Genomic DNA, 15,421 nt, shown 5'->3' on the forward strand with positions numbered 1-15,421 from the left:
ACCTCTCTTCCTCACTTTTAAATGTTAGAGAGGCCCATACTCCCAAATTTCTATCTCTAGCCGCAACATCTCTCAAAAATTCTAGAGCAGTACAGCCGCTGGGCTGCATGCCATTTCATCAAGGTGTCGAATAGTTTCAGACTTTACTTGGCCCCCTCTAATCCCCTGAACCTGCACCCCTTATTTTTTCCCATCTCAGTCAGCAACACCACAGTTTGCTTAGAGGCCATTTAGCTTCTTTCTATCCTGCATCCAGAGTTTCAAAATCTGCCCTTAATTGAATCACTTCTTACCTTCAGAGATAGGTGTTTTGTCTTTCTTTAGCCCATTCTTGAACTTCTGCTTTAGCAAATATAAGGTAGAAGATTAGGCTTATCATGTTATTGGCTATCATCAGGAGGAAGATTTTAAGCCAGGGAGATTCTGCATCCTGAGGAATTAAAGTGCAAACAATTATAAACTATTGTGTTTTGTAACATTTAAAATGTAGTATTAAAATTAATATAGGCTTGATGCAGGTCACTTAAACATGGCAAAACATTTTAATAAGGAACAAAAAGTTAAATTTCACTCTACAAAGATAATCACCATTTGACTTATGGTTTGTGTCTACGTACATATAACTTTTCATGTATAAAATTGCATGAATATAGTGCTAAAAGCCAAGAATGCATATGGTTTTATATTCCGAAATATCCCATAAACATGTTTGTACATTAGGAAATATTTGACTGTATCATATCTGTTACTGACTTGTAATCCAGAGTTTAGATTTATAAAATTTATAAGAGCACCCCTTATTTGTTTAAAGTTGTTTTTCACTTTTTGTTGCTATAGGCTTGAATAAGTTGGTGATTAATTACAAACACAGCAATGCTTTTGAATAGATTTATCAAATACCCTTTCCTTATTTATGAAAATGGTTGATAAATTTTCTATTTCAGCCTATTAATATGATCAGTTTCATTAATACATTTTATTAATAAATAGAGCCACTTTACTTTCTTAGAAAAGGGCCTACTTAATTATGATGTTGTACATATTTTAATATATTGATGAATTCTATACACAGGTAATTTATTTTTGGCATCCATACTCAAAGATGATATTAAATTTCAGTTATATTTCAGATTTTGATCAGCTGAGGTTAAATTTTATAAAGTTAAATGTAAAATGCATTGTGATTGCATTTTGGTCTCTGGTGTCATGCTTTTGAAGGATGGATGTCCTGTCTGAAGTTTAAATAATTATTAACTCCTATTTTACTTTAGTATCTTTATTATATCCTTTCTTCATTTACATTTGTTATCGTCCATAATTAACATGAGGGTAAATATGAGAACAGAATGTAATTATTTTTTTTTTCAAGTGGGCTCACCACTGTGTTTTTAAAGAAATCAATCCATTCCTTCTGGTTTGAGATGAAACTTTATTATAAAGAATGTGTTTTTTTCAGAACTTGACCAAATCATCACTAGTTTCATTTAAAATATAATTTAAGAGAAGTTGAAAAGTTTCTTGCCAAACTAGACATTAAATATATTTAATTATAATGATTTCTAGAATTAAAACATGCAGAATTTGACAGCTAATAGGTAAAGAGAGTGAAGAAAAAAAAAAAACCAAGATGTGTTTAGAAATTTAATGATAAAAAAAGTTTTGGTAACTTTAATAGAATTTACTGTCATTTGGAATTGAAGTCCAACCTAGAAATTTAATGTGCATCTCCCTTCTAATATTTTCACTGATGTTGCTCAATAAGTGTGCAGTCTTATTCATATGGACTTTGTACAATTTTCAAAATACTCATAGGTGTTTTGCAATATTAGTTGACACTGTGCTTTTTCCACATTATGCTATCTAACTTTGATTTCATCCTCCACCCCATGCCAGGAAGATAATCACAATCTCTGTCCATAGTGTTGCATTTTTCCTCTGCATTTACCTTGTGTATATCAATAATTTAGTTGTCTTGACAGGTGTGTTTGCTAGCATTTTCAGAATGCTAAACAATAGGATGGCTAGCAATACACTTTTATTTTTCCCGATTTAAAAGTATATGAGAATAAAACTTCTAATAGCTGTTATTCATTAAACACAAACATCTAATATCCCATGAATGATCTGATGTGGTAATTACCTTAACTCCGTGAAGTTTCTATGTCATCTTAGGCATTTACAGCTAGAGACACTGAGATTAAGGAGTGTTTCCAGGTCACATATCTTGTAAGTAGCTAAGACTTGAACAAGATAGTTTTGTTGGAGAAATTGAAACTGCTAAGAAACTGTTAGGCCTTCCCTTGTGGCTCAGCTGGTAAAGAATCTGCCTGCAGTGCGGGAGATCTGGGTTCAGTCCCTGGGTTGGGAAGATCCCCTGGAGAAGGGAAAGGCTACCCACTCCAGCAATGTGGTCTGGAGAATTCCAGGGACTGTATAGTCCATGGGGTCGCAAAGAGTTGGACATAACTGAGTGACTTTCACTTCACTGTTAAGTAGCTGATTCTCAATGTTTCTAGTATTTTTGCTTAAGCTTTTTTTCCTGATATCATCATCTTTGGTTAATGTTTACTTCATCTTTTTTTTGCTGTTCTTACAAGTTTCAATGTTTCTATGTCTATTTTAGGTATGTGTGTTATATATTTATTTTTATTTATATAATATTTATGTATTTTATATAAATAATTTCTCTATGAGGTATGCAACTGTGGATTTCAGTTTATCCTACTTGTCATTATTGATTTTCTTAAAGGTATGAATTGCTGTATTTCTGTAAAACTAGAAAACAATCACTTTTTCTTCAAATTTAACTTCTGTCCTATTCTCTTTTCTGGAACTCCAGTTAAATGTATGTTGGGCCTTCTCCCTGAGTCCACACATATTCTATACCTTCTATATTTTTTTATGTGATTCACTCTGGATAGATCCTCCAGATAGGTCAAGATAAAGTAGGTTATACTACAGATACTAATACCCGCTCCCTAACCCCTCAGAAATCCTAGTGGCTTTTAACGGCAGAGATTTGGTTTTTATTTAAACCAAAGGTTTATAGCTTCCCCAGTGGCTCAGTGATAAAGAATGCCAATGCAGGAGATGCTGGTTCGATCCATGGGTCAGGGAGATCCCCTGGAGAAGGATGGCAACCCACTCCAACCTGGGAAATCCCATGGACAGAGGAGCCTGGAGTCACAAAGAGTTGGACACAACTTAACGACTCAACAACAACAACAAGGTTCATAGCAAGTTGACTAGAGATCATACTCCATGTCTCTTCATTCCTGGCTCCTGGTTGATGGATTTGCAGTTGCTTTTCTGACTGTTGCTAGTTGCTGTGTCAAAACAAGAAAGTGGTCTGTTGATTCTTAATGCTTGTCTTCAGAATGAACACATAATCACTTTCTCTCATGTGTCACTGGTCAAAATAAGTTATATAAAATATATATAACTTCAAGGAAGTGGGAAATGCCCGAGGAGAACCAGAAAAATTATCGTGTCTGCAATAATTACTTCCCAGCCTGCCCTCTGCTCCACAAATGGATTCACTTACCTTCCTCTATGCTAAACACACTAACCAAGAGGGACCACTCCACAGGCCCTCCAGCCCTGCCTTCATTTGCTTCAGAGCCTCACTGAAGAACATTCAAACATTCACCAGGACGTGGCTCTCAAACTGTCTGCCTAGCAGTGTGTTATCAGCGTTGGTGTGTGTGTGTTCATTCGCTCAGTTGTGTCTGACTCTTTTGCGATCCCATCAATTATAGCCTGCCAGGCTCCTCTGTCCATGGGATTTTCCAGGCAAGAGTACTGGAGTGGGTTGCCATTTCCTACTCCAGGGTATCTTCCTGACCCAGGGATTATACCCACAACTCTCACATCTCCTGCAATGGCAGGCAGATTCTTTACCACTGAGCCACCTGGGGGTTGTGTCAGCATGACTAAGGACCTGTGGTTTCTGTTTGTTTCCCAATCCTCCTTTTCTGAAAGGAAATATTTATTGCAGCTATTGGATCACTATGCTACCATTATATACAGCATGATAGAACATATATAGCCCCTGGTATAGAGGGTTCTCTCCCAATGAAGGGGTGGACCCATTCTGCACTTTGAACAAGATGGGACTTTGGCTGTCTGTTGACTTCTTACAGAAGGAGTAAAATTGCTGTGCATGTAAGTTTTTATACATTTTCAGGCCTTAAAGTTGTCTTAAGAGAGTTGATCCAAATTCCTTACCTTTCCCATGAATTGAAGCAGAAGCCTCACGAATTCTCTTATTAGATGTATTTAATCTAAATTTTTAATTTTTATATTTTTAATTGCCAGAAGTTAGATTTAGCTCTTTGTTAAACCTTATGCTTCTTATATGTTCAATCCTTTTAGTTCTTTAAATATATACATATATGTCCAATATCTGATCTGATTTTGTGGGTTTTATTCTTTTCTCACATGACATTTCATTTCTGCAAGCATTTTGTAATTTTTGATTGATTCTGAAATCATATTCACCAAAACTTTATGCTTAAGAAATTCTGGAGGATGAATTTTAGGGTTAGTTTCTTCAGAAAAAAAATTATTTACTGTTTCTAGACATCTGTGGACTACTTGAAATTAATTTCTTGGCTTATGGCATTAGGACCCAACAGAGTTTGAATTAGGGTCTCAAATCCTTGTGAATGGTTTATTGTTTCAAATGTTCACAGGAGTCTTTATTCAGATTTCCCTCTCCCTTTGTAGCTGAAGCTGAGACAAACAAGTTTCCTTACTGGGCAGAGACAACTTCAGTCAGTTCTGGAGTCATGTTTCTTGCCACCTTTTGGGAAAGTCAGCTCAGAAGGTCCAAATGAGTTCATTGAAAGGCTGAACTGGCTGAATGGGCTACATGCTCAGGAAGAGAAAACACACCCTGGTCTTTAAGAGTTCTTTTTTATTGAGGCCAGCTCTCTGACCATGGAGTCTCCATGGTTATAGTGATGTTTTCAGCCTTTCTGATACCATAAATCCTAACACATGATGGTGGGGGGCTGCCAAAATTGTGGGATAAGGAGCATTTGGAGGATTTTCCTGTAAACTGCTATTTCTCAGCTTGTAGATACATGGTAGTAGTGGTATCAGTTTATAGTCCCTAGTGATTACAGTTTTATGTCAGCATTTTCACTTTGGCTCTTCTTTGTGAGTGGTTTTGGGGGTATTACTGCTTGTGCTCTGTTTGTCTATAATAACTGAAGCTATAGATCACCCAGCATGGGCAATTTCCCCAAGGCAGCCAGTGGCTTTGCTGGTCATTTACCTCTCTGGAATCAAGCCCTTCCTTCATTTTCAGTCTCTGAAATTTTCCCTTACATTTTTTTTTTCAAGGTCAAAGTGAAAGTGACCTTAGTCGTGTCCGACTCTGTTACCCCATGGACTATACAATCCATGGAATTCTCTAGGCCAGAATACTGGAATGGGTAGCCTTTCCCTTCTCCAGGGGATCTTCCCAACACAGTGATCGAACCCAGGTCTCCCGCATTGCAGGCGGATTCTTTACCAGCGGAGTGACAAGGGAAGCCCTTTTCAAGGTCAGGCATGCCTTTAACATGATTGTTAAAATTTGATAAGGCACTTAAATTTCTTTGAATATATATTATTAGGTTCTGGAACCACAGAATTCATTAAATTATGTTGGCAAAGACTGTACAGCCATTTGAATCCAGGGGGGCGGAGAAAGTATATTCAGGTGTTACAACAGTCATCGTATCAGTACAATAAATCATGGTCAAAGATAAACCAATCTAGCAAATAGTAAAGTGAAAGTCACTCAGTAGTGTCCAACTCTTTGCGACCCTATGGACTATACAGTCCATGGAATTCTCTAGGCCAGAATACTGGAGTCGGTAGCCTATCCCTTCTCCAGCAGATCTTCCCAACCCAGGAATCAAACCAGGGTCTCCTTCATTGCAGGTGGATTCTTTACCAACTGAGCTAACAAATAATAAACTTATTATTAATAGTTACTGGGTAAATAATCTGTGGCTTAAGAAGAAAAGTCAGAGTAAATGTGATGGTTGAGAAATGGTTTCCAAGCAAGGCAAAGACTAATAGCGTTTTGCCAAGAAAATGCACTGGTCATAACAAACACCCTCTTCCAACAACACAAGAGAAGACTCTATACATGGACATCAACCAGATGGTTAATACCGAAATCAGATTGATTATATTCTTTGCAGCCAAAGATGCAGAAGCTCTATACAGTCAGCAAAAACAAGACCAGGAGCTGACTGTGGCTCAGATCATAAACTCCTTATTGCCAAATTCAGACTTAAATTGAAGAAAGTAGGGAAAACCACTAGACCATTCAGGTATGACCTACATCAAATCCCTTATGATTATACAGTGGAAGTGAGAAATAGATTTAAGGGCCTAGATCTGATAGAGTGCCTGATGAACTATGGAATGAGGTTCATGACATTGTACAGGAGACAGGGATCAAGACAATCCCCATGGAAAAGAAATGCAAAAAAGCCAAAATGGCTGTCTGGGAGGCCTTACAAATAGCTGTGAAAAGAAGAGAAGCAAAAAGCAAAGGAGAAAAGGAAAGATATAAGCATCTGAATGCAGAGTTCCAAAGAATAGCAAGAAGAGATAAGAAAGCCTTCCTCAGGGATCAATGCAAAGAAATAGAGGAAAACAGCAGAATGGGAAAGACTAGAGATCTTTTCAAGAAAATTAGAGATACCAAGGGAACATTTCATGCAAAGATGGGCTTGAAAAAGGACAGAAATTGTATGGACCTAACAGAAGCAGAAGATATTAAGAAGAGATGGCAAGAATACACAGAAGAACTGTACAAAAAAGATATTCACGACCCAGATAATCACGATGGTGTGACACTCACCTAGAGCCAGACATCCTGGAATGTGAAGTCAAGTGGGCCTTAGAAAGCAGTACTATGATCAAAGCTAGTGGAGGTGATGGAATTCCAGTTGAGCTATTTCAAATCCTGAAAGATGATGCTGTGAAAGTGCTGCACTCAATATGCCAACAAATTTGGAAAACTCAGCAGTGGCCACAGGACTGGAAAAGGGCAGTTTTCATTCCAATCCCAAAGAAAGGCAATGCCAAAGAATGCTCAAACTACCACACAATTGCACTCATCTCACACACTAGTAAAGTAATGCTCAAAATTCTCCAAGCCAGGCTTCAGCAATATGTGAACTGTGACCTTCCTGATGTTCAAGCTGGTTTTAGAAAAGGCAGAGGAACCAGAGATCAAATTGCCAACATCTGCTGGATCATGGGAAAAGCAAGAGAGTTCCAGAAAGACATCTATTTCTGCTTTACTGACTATGCCAAAGCCTTTGACTGTGTGGATCACAATAAACTGGAAAATTCTGAAAGAGATGGGAATACCAGACCACCTGATCTTCCTCTTGAGAAATTTGTATGCAGGTCAGGAAGCAACAGTTAGAACTGGACATGGAACAACAGACTGGTTCCAAATAGGAAAAGGAGTACGTCAAGGCTGTATATTGTCACCCTGCTTATTTAACTTATATGCAGAGTACATCATGAGAAACGCTGGACTGGAAGAAACACAAGCTGAAATCAAGATTGCCGGGAGAAATATCAATAACCTCAGATATGCAGATGACACCATCCTTAAGGCAGAAAGTGAAGAGGAACTCAAAAGCCTCTTGATGAAAGTGAAAGAGGAGAGTGAAAAAGTTGGCTTAAAGCGCAACATTCAGAAAACGAAGATCATGGCATCCGGTCCCATCACTTCATGGGAAATAGATGGAGAAACAGTGTCAGACTTTATTTTTGGGGGCTCCAAAATCACTGCAGATGGTGACTGCAGCCATGAAATTAAAAGACGCTTACTCTTTGGAAGGAAAGTTATGACCAACCTAGATAGCATATTGAAGAGCAGAGACATTACTTTGCCAACAAAGGTCCGTCTAGTCAAGGCTATGGTTTTTCCTGTGGTCATGTATGGATGTGAGAGTTGGACTGTGAAGAAGGCTGAGCACCAAAGAATTGAAGCTTTTGAACTGTGGTGTTGGAGAAGACTCTTGAGAGTCCCTTGGACTGCAAGGAGATCCAACCAGTCCATTCTGAAGGAGATCAGCCCTGGGATTTCTTTGGAGGGAATGATGCTGAAGCTGAAACTCCAGTACTTTGGCCACCTCATGCGGAGAGTTGACTCATTGGAAAAGACTCTGATGCTGGGAGGGATTGGGGGCAGGAGGAGAAGGGGGACGACAGAGGATGAGATGGCTGGATGGCATCACTGACTCAATGGACGTGAGTCTGGGTGGATTCCGGGAGTTGGTGATGGACAGGGAGGCCTGGCGTGCTGCGATTCATGGGGTCGCAAAGAGTTGGACACGACTGAGCGACTGAACTGAATCACCAGAGTGACTACAGTGATTTTGCCCTCAGGCAACCAGCTCTGGGAAATGAGTTTCTTTACATGATACTATCAATTTATACAATGTTCATTCAGAATTGCCCATTTATTTATCATCTCTGTTGCCTCATTTCTTTTTCATATCTCTAATCTACCATTTGGGATAATTTTATTTTTCCCTAAAAAAAACTACCTTTAGCTTTTTTTCCTCAGTGCTAGCCTACTTTTGATGAATTCTCTGTTGTTTTTTTTTTGAAAATGGATGCATTTAAACTCCATTTTTTATGGCAGATTTTTTTTTTTTTGATGGACTGTAGAACTCTGGACTAGTAGTTATCTTCCTTCAACACCAGAAAAGGCATTTTAAGTATTTTTAAAAGGAGAATTTCAGGTAACTTTGTCCTTGGAAACAGAAGCCAGCCTTCATAGAATTGTTTTGTTTGGTCATTTAAACTTGTCTTTGTTCCTGATTTTTCATTCCTTTCCTGATAAAACCATGTCTTATTACTTGTATTACCACTGACCAAGTCAACTATTTTGATCAAGGCACACATTAATTGTTAAAAAGCACAGAAGTCCACCTCTGTTTCAATAACCAACAGTTAAAGTTACCAGCATAATTAGTTGACATATTACAAGAAAGAAATTGTATCATCTGTGAATTTGGAGGCAATGCCTGATTTGACCAAGTTTAATATGACACAGAATCTCATACCTCACCTCTAGATGATGTCTCCTCTGCAATTTTTTATACGCATTACCTTCTTTTTCTGTACAGTTAATATTTGAAAAGTAACTATCCATGTCTTGATGTTCCTTACCTCACTAAGGATGATTCCAGTCACAGTGGAAGCAATGAGTCCTCCTGTTAGTCCAATTACATTTGTAATTCCTCTAAGAAATCCATAATATCTATACAAAAATGAATGACAATACACAAATGTAAAGTAATACAAACGCTACAGGAAAAAACCATAATGTATTGAGAGTTTAAGAGAGAGAACTGTTGACTTCCTAAATTTCCCATTCCCACTATTCAAATTCCATTAAAATGTCTGAAAAAGTATATGGATATATAAGTAACTTTCTGGTTGCACTACAGAGTCAGAAAGCTTGTAAACAGTAAAGAATATTAATATATTGAGAAAATGAAAGCATACTAAGAGTGAAAGCCAGCTAGTTGTGAAATCTATGAGAAATTCCAAAAGTGATGTGTGTTGGTAATAGGAACTGGTTTGGGATTAAGACAAAATTGAAGGGTTCTGTTCACCTGGCCTCTTCTCACCATCCCAGAACTACTGGTCCCGGTGACTGTTCCCAGGCAAGGAGCAGTGATTACTCAGGCAAGGAAACCAGAAACTTGTTTATAAGCAACTGTGATTGGCCAATCCTGAGTGCCAAAACCAACCTCAGCAGAAAATGAGCACTGCAGAAAGCAGGGGGAGCCACAGGGAGTAACACACAAAGTAGGGGTCAAATCTATCAGTCATCAAGAACAAGGAAGTGCCTTTTGGAGAACAGAATCTGTCTAAACAAGAAACTAGTTCACTCCAGGACAGGGAGTCTGTGACTTTCCTGCCCAACACATTTCACCACCAAAGATTGTATGCTTTCAATTCTTCCCCTTTGTGAGAGTGAGGGCTTTTTGTCTTTTACTTCCTTGGGTCTATTCCAATCTTTCTCTACCTTTACATGTTGAGTATTGGGGTGGGGGGTGGGTGGGGAGTGTATAATTTATTTATGGGTTCCTGATCAAAGAAGTGTCACATTTGGGCCTAGAGTCCCTGGGGTATGCTTTTGCTCTGGTCCCTCTTGCTCCAGTCCAAGAATTTCACGTGAAATGCACCCCTGGCCATCCCTCTTAAGGTTGGAACTACAATAGTATTTGATTGTCTTTGAACCCCTGGCTTTTGTTTTTGATTAATGAAACATTCTTGGCAAGTGGACTTAGAGTCCCTGGATTGTGGAGGTGTATGTAGTCACAGGGTGGAAATTTGAGTAGTCTCTTTTTGAGGGGAGCTGGAGAGTGTCTTTTAATATGTGAGGAAGAACATTTATGGTTATGAGCAGCCACAGGTACAGATAGGGCAGAAACGACCAATTGTCTCCAGTATTCATTGCTTCCTTTTTTATTTTAGCAATAGAATCCCTGGGTTTAGGGCCACTTCTGCCTTTGGGAGCCTCTGTCACTTTTGCCTTCAAAAAGGCAAAATTTATAATATTTAAATATTTATAATATTTATTATAATTTATAATACATATAATATTGTTTACAATATTCTGTTGCTTTATTATGGGCTAAAACTACAATGAACCCTTTTTCATTTCTTATATTGATAATTTTTTCTTGATCTTATTTTATTAATTTTAAAAGAAGCAACTTTGATATTGTTGGCTTTACGTATCATTTTGGGGGTTTTTTTGGTCCTCATCTTCATAATTTCTTTCCTTCTACTTTCTTTGGGTTTAATTTGCTATTTTTTTTCCTTACCTACTTGAGACACAAACATAGTTACTGATTTTAAGACTTAATTGTCTGTCAATATATAAGTTTAAAGCTATACATTTCTCTCTGGGTATGATTTTTAAATGCACCCCACATGCTTATCAATGATATGTCACATATCTTTGTAATTTAAAGTATTTTCTAATTTCAAATGTGATTTCTCCTTTGACCTAAACATTAATTTCAAAGAATGGGAGTTATCTACCGTTTGCTTTTGATAGCAACCCTAATTTCACTGTGATTAAAGAATGTATTCTGAGTGATTACAGTCATTTAATCTTAATTCAGTTTGCTTTATGATTCAGCAGTTCCCAGTGTCAAGAGTCCTGAGTGCCATGACAGTTCTTCTGAAAATCATTACACGTCCACAATATGGAGTGGTTCACCAACCTGAGATTGACAAGGTGAGAGCTTTTTATGCTCCATTCCTCATACCATCCAAACCTCAAATGGTAGGTATTTGATATGGGCAATGAAAACAGTCTTGAGATTGTTTTAATGCTGGACAATTCCCTGGACAGAAATTAGCTCTAAAATTGCTCAGTCATGTCCAACTCTTTGTGACCCCATGGATAGCCTGCCAGGCTCCTCTGTCCTTGGGGATTCTCTGGGCAAGACTACTGGAGTGGGTTGCCATACCCTCCTCCAGGGGATCTTCCCAACCCAGGGATCAAACCCAGGTCTCCCTCATTGCAGGCAAATTCTTTACCAGCTGAGCTATCAGGAAAGCCCTGAGATTGTTTTAATGCTGGATGATGCCCTGGACAGGAGTTAGCTCTAAAATTGCTTCTTCTTCAGCTGTAACATCACATGGTAAAAGCATTTTGAAGTATAAATAGCTGTTGAAACAGACTTTCAATTTAATTGATTTTACATTTGGTTTAATAATGGTTCAGTAGAACCAGAACAAGATTCAGATGTCTAAATGAGAGAGTCATTTCCTAGGCAGGTTGATAAGGAGTCTAGGGGTCCCCAAAGAGAGAGGGGTCTGGAATTCTCAAGGAGGAAGAAAGGACAAACCTTTTTTCTTTCTCCACATTCCTTGGGATTATATACCAATGATGTATCCTGCCTAAGGACAGTCTTTGGATTCAACCTTCTGTTATCTTAAAATGTTAATTATGGGAGTAGACCTGGTCTTTACAAGGATGTATCTTGCCTGAGGACAGTGTTATCTTAAAATGTAAATTATGGGAGTAGGTCTGATGAGGTCTTTACAACCTCCAGACATTCTTTGGATTCATTAGAGAGTATATAACTTCATTGTCAACACTAGCAAGCGGGTACTCTTTCTGCCCCCTTCTGATGCCTATGTCAGAAGCTTTCTCTATCTCCTTTATACTTTAATAAAACTTTACTACACAAAAGCTCTGAGCGATCAAGCCTCGTCTCTGGCCCCGGATTGAATTCTCCTCCGGGGGCCAAGAATCCCGGTGTATTCGCGTGATTCAACAACAACCTTTCATAAACTATACTTTAGTCTCACATGGAGGGAAATTTGCCTGCAATGTGGGAGACCTGGGTTTGATCCCTGGGTTGGGAAGATCCCCAAAGGACAAAGGATGGTATGGCAACCCACTCCAGTGCATGACCCATCCATCAGTCAAAAATAATTAAAAGCAATTAAAAAACATTTTGGAGCCTCCCTTTAAGAATGTCAAGGGGATGACAGTGCCTTCTTAATGCATCACATAGCATCTTTAGAATCCTCTGTGCTTTTCTACTCTTGCTACCCACCAAAGAGATGGTCACTACATTTCCAGGTCCACTCTATCTTACTCTATTTCCCCAACAATATTCTCATGGAACCACATCTGTGTCTCTTCTTCCTTACAGACCTTCTTTCTTGCCATCTGGGTTCTACTCAAACAAATGTAATCATTTGCCCATTTCTCAGTTCTAGCAAAGATCAAATTCCCCTAAAAGGACAATTTAGTAATTTATCCTCTAAGGGAACTCTTTAATAGGCAAGGGAGGTATATGACTAGGAACATTAGGAATAAGTTTCATTTAACTCATTAATTAAAAAGTTTAAGAATTGTTTGTGACACAACGTATTATGTCAATATGTTTGTGACAATGTATTAATACATATGCCCTAAATATTAATGATGATCTAGCTTAAGAGGCTAATAATATTTCCAAATTGTATATTAGTCTATCTTCTGTGACCTTACAAAATCACCTGGCTAACATGGAATTTGGACCCACTGGAATGATGCAACGCAGGTCAAGTTCTGTGATATCCAAGCCATTGCTGGCCAAGATATTTCCCATCCTACTGACCAGGTACTAGTGAATAACATTAGGGAGGCATTGACTACATCTAGGCAGCTCTGGAGGCAGGTAATTCTAGGTACTAATCCTCCTTCTATTTATTACTAATCATGTAACTTTACATACATTCATTTTCCTGGTCTTTGGTTTCTTTTCTCATACTTTGTGGACAATATTATCTTACAGTGGGGCATGTCACATAAAAAATAATAAATGGTTGTTCTTGCTGATTAGTCACCAAGTCATGTCCAACTCTTTTGCGACCCCATGGACTTGCAGCCCGCCCGGCTCCTCTGTCCATGGGATTTCCTAGCTAAGAATATTGGAGTGGATTGCCATTTCTTACTCCAGAGGATCTTCCTGACTTGGAGATTGAACACCCATCTCCTGCATTGGCAGGCAGATTCTTTACTACTGAGCCAACAGGGAAGGCCCCAAAAATGGTAGCTATTTATAATTTTCTTAATCTAATTGTAGATACATTTTTATTTTACCTGTTTCTCAGAGTGCATATAGCCCAACTGGCATTGTGTATTCTGTATCAAATAATCCTTTTATGTCTTTATATAATTTCAAGTAGTCAGAAAACTTTCAGGCATTTTCAAGGAGGGTCTCAAAAATAAATAAATGCATACATGTCTTTGTTACTTTGGCCTTCACCTAGTATAGATCTGATGGACAAGATTCTTTACAGAATTGTGACAAATTAGAATATTCTTGGTTGATTTTTTCCTCTCTATCCCAGGCCGCAGATTTATAAAACTTCAGAGAATTCTGTTCATATTGGATCTATGTTCTCCAGAAAGTGCCAGCCCTGGACAGTGTCCCCTGGAGTTGTGCAAACAACAGAACTGCTTCCATTAGTCGCACTTATTGTATCTAAAAAGGGTATATAGCACAGTAAAAAGAGGAAAAGTTTTTTGCCAACTGGATCTGGATTAAAATCCTAGGTAACATCCAAGCCAGTGGTGAGATCTTAGGCTGATAATCAAGTATCTGAACGTCAGTGTCCTTAGTTGCAAAATAAATATTACTAACTGTTGGTTGAGGAGTGATAATATATACTTTTTAAGTCTGACCTATATTGATGCTTCTTCAGAACGTCTGGCCTGTTGACCATCAATTCCAAAATAGTTGAAATCTTAAAACATCTTTATGAACTTAGATACAAGAAAGAGATTTTAAAAACCTACCTGGGAGCGATATCCAAGACATTTATGATTATTCCGCCCATAGCAAAGCTTCCTGTTGAATTAGCAAGTATCAGGAAAATTATAGTGGCATAGTAGCTGGAACTCAGGTAAAGCAGGCAGAGGCTGAAGAGGGAAGGCAGGAGAAGTCCTGCGGAATGATTCAGACAACAGTCAGGTGCATGCCAAAGATGGGGGATACCCCAAAATACTTGAACGTTTTGGCTATTTCTTACCTAGCGAGGTGAAGAGTTTCCGGATGGTGACTAGACTGAAAGTATTCCTTGTCTGGAAGATGTCTGCCATATAACCTGCTAGGACAGCAAAAATCCAGGCAAACAAATGGGGGAGGGAAGACAGCAGCCCATTCTGAGGAGGAAATGTTATTGTGAGTGAATATGAGAAATGGAATAATCCCTATACTGAAATTCAGTATTGAAAATTTGTATTGTCACACAGGAAACAATCAACATGCAACCCCAGAATTATTTCACACTACCCAAGAGAAAGAGAAAAATAGTTTTGAGGTCAGAAACAGACATCACAATCTGCTTAGTTTTCTATTGTATTATCATGGGACCTGAAAGTTCTAGATGGTAGAGAGGAAAACTAAGTTGGGAATGGGAAATGCTGTCCCTGAGGAAAATAACAAATAATAATGATAATAGAAGACATGTATACGGTGCTTATTCTGGACCAGCTGCTGTTAATCTTTGCAACAAATCCATGGTCTAATGGAAGATTACACTAAATCATATGGAGCTTAAAAGACCTTTGTCATGCTAGTCCCTAGGCTGGGTAGTTGGAAATTCATTATAGAATGTCTCACAGTGGCAAGCCCAGACTCCATTTCTAAAGGAGTCTTTCCTGGTTATTATGGCATCAAGCAACAGAAGGTTTCAAGCATTTGTACTTTTTCAAGTCAGAAAAGCAATGAGAATGCCAGTCCTTTCAGAGCAAGACATGAGTCATGGGTTCACAGGACTCTTTGCCTCTCCCCTGTGGAGAGGATTGGTATGAGCTGTGATGGGTGGTAGACTCTGGCCAATTGACTTTCAGGGGAGG

The 15,421-nt window shown here is 38.4% G+C and overlaps 1 protein-coding gene across 2 annotated transcripts in view; it reads right to left on the reverse strand.

The window, feature by feature from the left end:
* The window catches only part of SLC17A1 (solute carrier family 17 member 1), a 59,035-nt gene that overhangs the window by 14,751 nt on the left and 28,863 nt on the right, over positions 1-15,421 (reverse strand). For both annotated transcript variants that reach the window (XM_005892223.2, XM_070360816.1), the window contains 4 exons: positions 14,593-14,725; positions 14,360-14,507; positions 9,205-9,295; positions 294-430 (listed from right to left, as the gene is read on the reverse strand). In XM_005892223.2, the coding sequence (XP_005892285.2) occupies positions 296-430; positions 9,205-9,295; positions 14,360-14,507; positions 14,593-14,725 (507 nt within the window). In that variant the 3' untranslated portion in view covers positions 294-295. The remainder of the gene's footprint in view (positions 1-293; positions 431-9,204; positions 9,296-14,359; positions 14,508-14,592; positions 14,726-15,421) is intronic.

This window comes from Bos mutus, chromosome 23 (assembly GCF_027580195.1).
Source record: "Bos mutus isolate GX-2022 chromosome 23, NWIPB_WYAK_1.1, whole genome shotgun sequence".
Taxonomy (NCBI): Eukaryota; Metazoa; Chordata; class Mammalia; order Artiodactyla; family Bovidae; genus Bos; species Bos mutus.